The following is an 11740-nucleotide window of genomic DNA, read 5'->3' on the forward strand; positions in this document are numbered from 1 at the left end:
GGAAGGCGCCTCCCCTAGAGCTGTTGGGGGCAACGGCCCGGGAGGAGATGGGGAGCGTTTGAGGAGAAGAGCCCGTGTCAAAGTGCTCGTTTTAGCTCCTTGGGGGGCTGCGGGAGGGGATTCTGTGAGCCGTCCGCTGCCTGCAGATTTACGACGCTTTGAAATCGCGTTTAGTAACTTGGTTATTTGGAAGTTTGTTGGGCAGAGTGGCAGAAGCTGCGGTGGGGTCCCTCGCTTGGTTTTAAACACCGAACTGTCAGGTTTTGCAGAAGCAGGCCCTAAACCACCAGCTGAAGAGTGCCAATAGATTTTTATTTTACTCCCCTTCCTTTTAAACACAGTGTTCATGGCCTGATCCTGCAGACCCAGAGTAATGCTTCACACAGGTCAATGCCATCTCCAGTTTATTGGCTTTATTCACGTGCATAAAATTACAGAACATGAATTTTGGCTGGATTGAAGTATGATGTAATCTTTGGCCAACAAAAATATAGTAGTAGCAGCATTTTAAAATGGTAGTAAGTTCCCCTATTTGGATATTGTTTAAGTTCATGCAGTTTATTCTAATATAATCTCGATTTTAAAGGCTGAAGAATTTGAGGTTTGTGCAAATATGAAGAACTTCTTGCAGTGCAAACCCAAGTTCGCTTTAACCTTTTTGTATCCCCAGTGAAACTGGCTGTGTATATATGCTAAGCTTTGGAAAAAATAATTTCAAAGAGGAAGCTGGAAGTGTTTGAGTTATTGAAAAAGAATTATAACAAAATTCCCAATATTTCAATAATATTATTTGACAGTGACAATTATTGTGCCAAATTCAGCTTCAAAGCATTCTCCAAAGTCATTACTCTCGCGTTACACCGGTCCAGAGAAGTAGATTTAACACTATTTGACCAATGCAAAGACTGACAGAGAAGTGAAAAACTGGCCAGGAAGAAAACAGTTATCAGAGGAAAGAAATAAAACCTCATTTTGGTGGTCTCACTGTTAGGTTACAGTTTGTTGGCTATATTTCTTTTCTCACCTAGACCAGATGGTCCAGGGTCTTTTAAATGCTTCTTACAAAATGGACTAACCTGGTTCTGCTCACTTACCCAGACAGGATAATCTTGTTAATCCCATAATGGCCCTCAGTTTTGAGCATGCTTTTGATTAGACTTGTCTGAACAAATGCTTACCATTTTATGGCTGCATGTAAATGTACTCTCTGCTTCCTTCCCACCATTGTTTTGTTTCTTCTTTGGCCTACTACTGTTACTATTTCTGTGAAATTATGCAGCACTTCTAAGATCTCTGTACAAGCTACTGTTGGTCTCCTCTTCAGCCTCTTTTGCTGTTCTGATTTGCACTGAAGCAACTTCAGATTTTACTAAGGCATCCAGGTTCACTGCAGGCTAGAAAATCTGCATGTGAATGAAAGGAAGTAATTTAATATGGCACACAGAAAGTTGCCCTGTGGAGACAGGGTGCAAAGCCAGCATGCCTGCTTTCAGAACAAAGACAGGCAGTATCTCTCAGAAAGACAATCTTTGCTTCATGCAGGCAATTGCTCAGTACAATCTATTGTAGTTTTGTGTTGGGTTTTTTGGTTTTTTGTTTGTTTTTCATTGAACTAGCTACCTCTTCCTTCAACTGTGACTTTTTATATCTTACTCTAGGAGACAAAATATCAAGAATCTGGACCAGAAAAAAAATCCCACCATGCAACCAAACTGCAGTCACCTCCATAACATCCAATGGAGTGGTGATGACTCTTCCTCTTCTCAGAGCACCCACACAGTGCGGTTGTCAGGAGAGAGTGCATACCACCATAGCGGAGATGTTCACATACAGCTAAACTCTGCTGTGGGAGAAGCCAGAGAAGACTCGAGTTCCCTGCATTCAAGGCCAGGTTCCCAAATGCACTCACACAGACATGCCCACAGTGAAGCAGGGGTACTCGACGATTCCCCTCCAGACTCAGAGGAACACAGCAGCAGCTCCCTCTCAGAGCTCAGATACCTCCTCCAGTGGCTGTACAAAAGTCTGCCGTATATCTCAATTCTGTGTGTCAAATTGATCATGCAGCATATAACTGGTAGAGTATAATAAAATAATTGGTAGAGTTTAACAAAATAAGGTCTGAGGGAACAGACCCTCCCCCAAAGAGATATACTAGTAACCATGCCTGAAATATAATTCAATTTATTTTTAGCTTTATTTTTATTTGCTTTATTCATCTGAAGGAGAGATTTACTAAACTACATTTCAGTGGCTTCTGTTTCCTTTGCTGGCACACATACAATGTGCTTAATTATTCTGGCTTCATAGTCCAAGCTATTAATTGTAATTACAAAGACATATTAGCAGTGGCTGGTTTTTTAACCTAGTTTGTTTGTTTTTTTGTTTTCTTGTGTATAACTGACCCTTCTTTCCTAATAGGCATTTCTCTTGGAATTGGGCTGCTAACAACTTATATGTATGCAAACAAAAGCATAGTAGATCAGGTTTACCTAAGAGTAAGTATCACCATATGCAGCAAAATTGTGTAAGTTAACCAAGACCTTTATCCATCAATTTATGAAAGAAATGTGAACGGAGATACTGTTCTATTTACCTAGCAATATTAGGTACCAGTGCTTCAAGATGGAAGTCTTAATGCTTCTATACAGTGTAGAGCTTCTCAGATAAGTAAGGTTTGTGAAATTCAAAAAGTGTGGGTGTGTCTTCCCTCCCCAGCCCCCCTGACTTTGAATATTGAAATCACTTAAACTGATAAAAGCTTTTAGGGAAGAACTTCTTAACTGCTATTTGATTCCACAAATACAGTTGACAGTTTAAACGTTCAGCTGTCTGTTCACTCCCAAAGGAAAATTTGTTGTTTCTTCAGAATGGGGTGGGTTTTGGGTGTGGTCTTTAGAAAACAATTTCTATGTGTATCAAGATTTTTATGTTGAAAACATTAAAATTACTGCTTTACCTTTCCGTAGAGTTCTCCTGCTTTATTTGTACTGAAACCACTAAGATAAAATCCTTTAGCAGTAACTCTGTTTGGGTGCAACAGACTTGTGCTTTAGCAATATCTTTAAGACATTGATACTGAGATAAGGACTGTAATATATCTTTACAATTATTTTACAGGAACGGTGCTCCAAGTTGCAATGTACTTGGTTACTGGTATACCTAACTGGGTCATCTCTCCTCTTGTATTACACCTTCCATTCTCAGTCACTGTATTACAGGTAAGTAGAGGAACATCTTGACTCACATCATAAATTACTCAAAATTAAATATTAACTGGGAACATGCTATCTGGGCTGCTGCTGTTCTTTAATTGTGGCATTGGTTTCTCTTTCATTTTAATCTCCATTCCTCCTCTTCTGCCAAAGTGAACAGGTGCTGTCCTTAAAAACAGTATGTTGGAATTTGCAAGATTAGACCCCACACTGAACTTAATGGTACTGCTGTCCTGTCGGGAATGTAGCTGGGTTTGATTCCTAGCTTTGACCCTACCACCTTGCCTTCAGAATATTGTATATGGCATTCTGGGGCTCTATGGAGTTTATGTCTCTCATTTATTTTTTTTCCCCTTACCATTCTGTAGATACAGTCTTGTCTGTACATCAGTCACAGGCTGCATTGCTAAAATGGGAAAGAAAGCCTGTCTCTAGCGGATGGGGGTTGTGATGAACATACAGGAAAGAAGGTTCAAAAAGGGAAAGGTTGTCAGAGATTATAAATGATCAATTTACAATAAAGAGTTCATTTTCTTAGCAAATTTTTTCCTCTGTGTACACCAGGTTTCCTTTTTCAATTAAATCTGCTATGATAATTTCTAGTTATGCCTTCCTCTACATAGTGTGCTCTGGTAACTTCTGATAACTTCTTTTTGTAGCTTAATCTTCTTAAACCCTACTATGGATTTTACGAACTTCTGGGAGGTACTTTGGACTGTGGGAGTCACCGACTTTATTCTGAAATTCTTCTTCATGGGCTGCAAGTGCTTTATTCTCTTGGTGCCTTCTTTTATGATGTCCTTTATATCCAAGGTAAGGAAACAACTGTATTTTTGCTTCCTTATGAAGATCCATTTACAGTAAAATTAGCTAATTATTAAACTCTACCCAGAGAAAAATCTTTTTAATTAAAGGTCTGTATATAATCCACCACTACACTGTGGGTAGGAAAACCCTGTGGATTTCATGTTCTTCCCTGCTTGGTGGTAAGGATGGTTTACAGTCCGATCTGAAACAATTGCTTGTATTATGTCATTGGATAAATGGGTTTATTTCTGCCTCTAAGTGAGAGGGATGAAGAAACCTTTTATTTACTGCCATGTAAGAATGTGTATTCAGGCAGTTATCACGGAGCAACTGATGCACAGTAAATTTTTTATGTGCTCAACAGTAACTCACATGGGAAGACTTTAAAGATCTGCACATGCAAACAGCTGTTTTTTCTGTCTCTTTAAAAAGTAATTCAGAATTTTCTTTTTATTAATAAACTTAAGCAATATTTGTGCCAGATCAGTGACTTCAATTCATAGTTTAGTTCCTCACACCAGGGAAGTTTAATAATTTTCATAGAAGCCTACACTGGTTCGTGGGGTATTTATCTTTATCTGCTTCCTGAGGCGAGATAGGGAAAACCAATTATGTTTTATGTCAAAATAGTACATACTAGTACTGGTTCAAGAAAAAAAAAAAACTATAAAAAATTAACAAGTACAGTTCATATGTGGTAGCATTTGAACAGGATGTTTTGGTAGCTTTTATCTCTTAAAATGTACCAGAACAAGTTTTTCTTGGGTACAACTCATATCTCTAAATACTGGTTTACAAGCAAGACCTCTTTTTTTTTTTTCTACAGCTAGTGATTCAACATCCAAAAAAATAGTTACTGAAAGTTCCATTACACCAACTGTGACCTAAACCATGGCTAAATTAAAACAGGAATCTGATCAATAGTGACAAATTGTGGTATTATCCAGTGTACATTATAGAAAGAGTACTTCTTCCCTGTTATAAATACAGTTTTAAAGACAAACTTAAGGAAATAAAGTAAGACCTAAGCTAAGTATCTTTGATTACGCGCACACACACTGCTCTGTGCAGGATGCTTGTGCTTGTTATTCAGTAATTTTTAGGGTGTCACTGAACTGTTTACCTGTTCAGTCCAGCTACCCTACGCTTCTTACCTGGCCCCCAATTTTCTTATCACCCCATCTATACAGGAGTTAATTATCACAGGATAAGGCTCATTACACAGGCATGAATAATGCTTACAGAAAAACTGTTTGCAGTTTATATTTGCTAATAAAAGAATGGGCCTCACTCCCATTTTTTTAATCCTGAATGCAGGACACAACTCTGCTAATGACAAGCTGACCTACGTGACCAAATCTGTCTAATTTTCCTTTTTCATGTAACTTTTATTTTCTTTTTTAATGCTTACAAAATTAAGTCTGATAGCATTGTTAAGTAGGCAGGTGTCTGACAAAGCCACCCGATTTTAGACTATTAATTTGATTTTCTGCAGTACAGCAGTCATGTTAGTTGTGGTGAGAATCATCATCTGGTTTTCATTCTTTTTCATGCTTCATATTTAGTTGTTTCAAGATATTATGAGAGGAAGTTACTCAAAAGAATAACAATGCATCTTTTCTTTATGTTTGAAGAATCCTTTGTGTTTAAAATCTTGAGCAATTCCTTTACATGTCTTGCTTAGGGCTACTGGTACATGCTGTTAGAAGAACTCTGCCAGTATTACCGTATGTTTGTCCCCATACCAGTTTGGTTCCGTTATCTTATTGGCTATGGGGAGCTGGACAGTGGCCTAGGATGGACCCTTGGGATATTGCTGGGCCTTCTCTACCTCATCCTAAAAGTATGTAAGCTTCATATTCCTCTCAAACTATTTTGCAGTAATTATCACTGGAGGGTTAGAGGCACATTTCTGAACATTCCGTGATGTTTGAACTGACTTGCAAGTTGATGCTTCAGTTTAACTGATGCAGCCTTCCAAAACTGATAGGAAAACTAGCTCAGGACACTGAATCTTCTTTTTTCCTGCATCTGTTGTGGGACTGGATTGGAGTTAAATAGCAAAGAGCACTGTTACCATGGGTCCCCTCACATCAGACACCGATCAGACTGTTACCAGATATTGAGGAAGAGAGCTGGCAAAAATAAAGGTAAAACTCATGGCTAAAAGAATCAGCATTTCCAGGAAACTAGATTTTTCTCTCTACTGGTGTGATGCTAAACAAGTTAAACAGAGGTGTTCGTACTGGCTGTCTACTTCACCAAAGAGCTAATCTGCCTCAAGTGTAACCAAATTCAGTACAAGTTCAGCTTTGAACATGAAAAATACTTTATAATGCTAAGGTATCTTAATTACAAGTGTAAGGACTATTGCATATGTGATAATAATGCTGGCATATTTGCACTTGAGTGCTTCATTTTGCAATCTCAACACTTTTTATTTTAAAGAACAGTCACCTATGAGGAAAAAAACCTTTAGGCTAAATTCTTAGTTTGGTTACATATTAAGCAACTAAAAATAGGGTCGTTTTGAACTATAGCTTTGCATATGTTCCTGCCAACATCATACAGTGAGACTTTTACTTTTGGAATGTACACAAAAGCTTGGAAGCTTTTTAGTTCATACAGAAAAATATTAAGCGTAACTTGGGTTTTCTTTCTCATTTCAGCTTTTGAGGTTTTTTGGACAATTGAGAAACTTCAGACAGGTCTTACGGATATTTTGTACACGACCAGTAAGTACCACATTCTATTATGACAAAACAATAAACCCATTTTACATGAAAATACTTTTTACATACCTCATTCCTATTACTTTGTATTGTTCTAGTAATAGACAACTGCATTTTTAAAGTAAACCCTGTATAATTTTCTACTCTTTCACAGTCTGAATGTCTTGACTACATGATTATGGTGTCAGCTGAACAAGAAAAAAAATCACACCAAAAAAAATCTATTCTGCATGTCTCTTCAGATAAACATACGTGAAATAACATGTCCTTTTGTCCTACTTCCTACTTTTTAATTGGAATAAGTATTGGTTGGACGTAGAAAAAGCTTTATGCTGAAATATAGTGAGAACTGAAGCTTGCCAAAATAATTGACATGCAAGTGATTTCTGTTAGAATTGTACATTTCTAGATAATCTTTCTCTGTAGTAAGAGGGATTGGTATTTGTGTATTTTGTTTTATTTTTTTTCTTCCCCCTAATATCTGCTGAAAATATCTTGCTTTACAGCACTATGGAGTGCCAGCTAGCAAGAGACAGTGTTCTGAATCGGATAATATTTGTTCAATCTGCCAAGCTGAATTTCAGAAGCCTATTCTGCTTATCTGTCAGGTAATACACATAATCAGAACTATTTTTCACAAATTTAAGAATATTTTAAACAACTGGTAAACAAAACAACATAGATTAGTGGTTATTCTTAGAAATCAGGCTATGCAAATAATATACCATCTTATAAATGGAAGAGCTTAGAAGCTCTAAGTTCTCATTCTTTTCATTACAGCACACATTTTGTGAAGAATGCATCTCTTTATGGTTTAATAGAGAAAAAACGTGTCCACTCTGCAAAACTGTTATTTTAGACCATGTTAACAAGTGGAAGGATGGAGCTACATCTATGCATCTACAGATTTTCTAAAGCATGTCAAACAACTTGGTTTACACTTTGTTTGTTCAAGTTAAGGTTTTTCAGTTTACTGCAGACTAAATTGTAGGTGGCACAAGAAACGAGTTTCCAAATTCTAGGTATCAAGCTTTTATGAAATGTTGCAATATTTAAAACAGTGCAGAAAATGTTAACTTGACCTTAAGTCTAGAAAAGTAAGTTTTCAGAATGAATGCAGAAAAGCCAACATTGCTTCTCTTGTCATTCCTGTAGGAAACAATCAAATCTTTGAAAAATGCTGCCTTATTTCTTGCAGCAGCTTCTTAATTCAATGTTTTCTTTAAAAGTTTAAATAGAGTTCCAGAGTTCACTAAGTTGCATTTATCCTTCTAACATGACTCAACCCAAAAGGTCAACCTACCAATTTTATTAAGACAATGAGAAAATCTTATACTCTGGACTACAGTGAGAATTAGAGCTACTTGTCACACTTGGCATTAAAGATCCTTTAATGTGTGCCCAACAGATGACAGAAATTAGCTTCTTATTCATGCAGCTGTAACAGTAACTATTTCTCACTGTGCCTGGAGATAAGCCACAAGAATAAGACATTTCCCCTTTAGGTTCTTGTAGACTTCTAAGAAATCTTTGACTTAATAGATAAACCAACCACTGATGTTAGTTTTTTACTTAGCATTTTATAAAGTTGGTATTTTTAAAACAAATCTTTAATACTATATTTTTGTCATAACAGGAACCAGATTTTCTTACAGGGGAGAATCTATTTTATACTATATTTGCAATTTGTAGTATGCATAAGAGTCAGAGAGAATAAATGCATTTAAATCTATTTGTTTGGTGCATGTTGAATAAAGAAACAAGATTCATTACTGTTTCAGTATTAACTTACATGAAAGCACAAACAACAGCTCACTGCTAGGTGTACTTTTCCTGTTAAAGTGATGTCTCTGAAAACCAAAAAACCTCCAAATGCTGCAAGTTATTAATGACTAGCCTATGCTAATTATAGAGCTAACTTACATACAATCTCACCTTTTTTTCCTGCTTGTCTTTTTTCACCTTGCTCTTCAGATAAGACTAAAAAAACCCACTCAAATTATTCTCTTACAGGAAAGTTAAATTGAGTTGCCATTAACTTGAGCTTTTCTTAACTGAATACTTTTAGGAAACTTCTAAATTAGGTAAAAAACAGAATTAAAAAGTTAAACACTTACTTGATGAATGATGTAGTAACTCAAATGGCCAGACAGAGTGACTGAGTACTATGATTTGCAGCTGACACAGACACATTTATAGGGCAGACAGGGCATGATGGGAGAGTGCCCTTAAAGGCACAGCTAAAGGTATTCAGAATTTAGTATTCTGAATAAAAATCTAGTAAGATGGAAGATTCAAGCTAGCAGGTATAATTTTATTTTCAACCTGGGTTTTGCTATAGCATGCTGTGTATTTCCTAATTGTATTTTTGTTTGAAGCTTACTGCTGTTCGGAGTAAATGTGCCCTATGATTGTTCCACCATGGCATCTAAGTGACTGGGGAAAAAGACTCCAGCTTAAAGAAAACGGGCAAAAGCTTCTAAGTCTGTAGTTGGAAAGTTACGGGAGTGGAAGAGACTGGTTCTCAGGGAAGCTTTTCCCAGCCGGTGAGGTACTTAGATTGGAGAATGTGCAGCTGAATGGTGTTAGAGCAGGTCTGAGGGTGGCAGGGAGGAACTGGAGCTTGGCCACAGCCAGAGCTGTGCTGTACCTCCAGTATTGTCAGAACAACTGCTCTTTGTTTCCTCAGAGAGATTTTAGCTTGCATTTGAAGTTCATACAAGATCAGAACTGTTTGTTATTTAAATTTCATTGTGCTGATATTCAGACTGCTGCTGCAGCTGAACTTCCCTTGAGAGAACTGAATTAATTGGTCAAGTGAAAAAAAGAGCAAGGGGATCTTAAGGCTGGATTCTGACTCTCTGATGGGCCCACAGAGACTTTAGCAGGTGACTTGTTACACAATCATATTTGGACCTTCCCAAACTTAATCATGCACACTTCATACAGGTCTTGTGTGAGTAATGTGTAAACAAACTGAGTGTTGTATTTAGTCAACAAATAGCACCTTTAAAAAAAGCTTTGCTTGTGTGAGTAAAATGTGCAACTCAGCCCAATACACAGTTTATAAGAGCAGGTGTAATAATCAACCCTTTTTAAAATACTGGGCAAAAATTTGTAACTTATCCTGGATTAGCTTTTTCTGAAATGCTTAATCACTTTTTAATTCAGAAATATCCTCTCAGAGAAAATACAAACTAAAATTCATTACACTTGCACTTGCTATTAGAGCAAGGAAATGCACTTCCTAATACTTGAATATTGATTAAATTCATTGCCTGCCAGTAATGGGTAGCCATTCATCAGAATTCCAGTACTCTGTGACAGACTTTCAAAAATCTTTTTAGGGCAATAGGTCTAAATTACCTCATCCATTCCTGGAATATTAACTGGGAAGGTACAGATTCTGAGATGCACCAGCTGCTTAATACAAACGGTTGTCCCAAAAACAGAGCCCCTACCCTGCTGACTAAGGGAAAAGATCTGAGGAAGAAGTATGCTTTCTTACAGCCTTATCCCCAAGATGAGTAAATAGGAGCCCTGTTGCTTATGCAGCAGGAAATAGTGAGAGGGAAGCTTGCCGTTCCATCATAGAACAGAATAACAGGATCTGTGATTCCAACACAGTGCAAAACTTAAGTGGTCCGTCAGTGCTTGAAGTCAACCCTGGATTGTCGATGATCCTTTGGTCTTGTCTACCATATAGTAGTAACAACACCTTACTAGATAAGAGTGGATACTGGTCAGAGATAGGACCAGGGAACAATTTTGTCTTTTATTCTCTCTCTGTTGATGTTTTTTTTTTTCCCCTTTAAGATCCAGTGAAAGTTATCCAAACCCAGTAATGTTATCAAACATTTTATTAAAAACCAAAGAACTAAAAAGAGATTTTGATCAACCAGTTTAGATTTACACTTCATAAATGAAACAAGTCATTCTTATCTTAGTTAAAGAGAGGAGAACAAAGTAACTTACATCTGTGAATGACACTCTCTGATCCCCTTGTCAGCATCATGCTATTAAGATGCAACTCTTTCTTATCAAGCCCACTCAGGCCAGGGTGGCTGCCCTGCTTTCCACACACACAGACACACAGACACCCAGCACGTCTGACTCTGCAGGAGACAGAAGATGACAAATGGCAATCAAGAGCCACTTTTTAAGAGCCCAGGAACCTAGATGAAGGTTCCAGCCCTTGGTAAGACAGACCAATCGGAACTAGCATCTGCCAGGTCCTGTTAAGTTCTAAGAAGAATTCCTCCTCCCTCCCTTTCCCTTCAGAGCTGTCATGAGACAATGACTTAGATCCACAGTTATACTTGGGGCCTACCTGCTTCCTTAACAAAAAAAAAAAAAAGTAAGTCACTTGGATTAGCATGTTTAAATTTGCATTTAATTGCTATTCACATCCATCGTATTCAGCAGTTGAGTATATTTAGTTCCAGTAAACTGCGAAAGATGAAAAACAGAATAGGGATTACCTTTATTTCTACTCAGGCAGCTCAAGTCTGTTTCCTACAAACCCAAGTTAATCTAGAAGAGAACAATCTGTAGAAGTTCATATATAGGAACTGCATACAGTATATCATCAAGTATCTGCAGGAAGAATATTTAAGTAATTTGCCTTGTTCTTAATAACTTCTCCTCCTCCTCCTTTACCCCTTAGGGTAAAGGATTTCCCTCTAAGCTGGGAAAATTAAACAGCAACTACCCTGCTGTAGAGACAGAACTTGAAAAAAAAACCCAACCAATGTTTTTGATTAACAGTGAGAGCAGGTTGGGAGTTAATACTAAAAAGAGAATAGACCCAAAGTAAACATCCACTGTATAGTTAGAGTGGACTCTAATATTAAATGTTCTCCAGCAGTTCACCTTTTAAATAGCAAGACAAAAAAAAAGGGATATTGAAAAGAACAATTGACTCATTTATTTTTTATCTTTTATTAGGAGCTAATACCAGGATGACATTCAAATGTCAGATGGCAC

General features: G+C 37.3%; 1 protein-coding gene across 1 annotated transcript; it reads left to right on the forward strand.

Moving 5' to 3' along the window:
- The first annotated feature begins 1701 nt into the window (after positions 1-1701).
- RNFT1 (ring finger protein, transmembrane 1) lies at positions 1702-7669 on the forward strand. Its single transcript, XM_010073791.1, has 8 exons — positions 1702-2077; positions 2422-2498; positions 3121-3221; positions 3875-4028; positions 5707-5865; positions 6692-6757; positions 7261-7362; positions 7535-7669. The coding sequence occupies exons 1-8, from the start codon at positions 1702-1704 to the stop codon at positions 7667-7669; spliced, it is 1170 nt and encodes a 389-aa protein (XP_010072093.1).
- The last annotated feature ends 4071 nt before the right edge of the window (positions 7670-11740 follow it).

This window comes from Pterocles gutturalis, unplaced genomic scaffold (assembly GCF_000699245.1).
Source record: "Pterocles gutturalis isolate BGI_N339 unplaced genomic scaffold, ASM69924v1 scaffold41107, whole genome shotgun sequence".
NCBI classification, from domain to species: domain Eukaryota; kingdom Metazoa; phylum Chordata; class Aves; order Pterocliformes; family Pteroclidae; genus Pterocles; species Pterocles gutturalis.

Coding starts and splice junctions, on each gene's coding strand:
- RNFT1 (XM_010073791.1), top strand. CDS start 1,702: ATGCAACCAAACTGCAGTCACCTCCATAACATCCAATGGAGTGGTGAT. Junction 3,222..3,874: donor TCTCAGTCACTGTATTACAG/GTAAGTAGAGGA, acceptor TTCTTTTTGTAG/CTTAATCTTCTTAAACCCTA. Junction 6,758..7,260: donor GGATATTTTGTACACGACCA/GTAAGTACCACA, acceptor CTTGCTTTACAG/CACTATGGAGTGCCAGCTAG.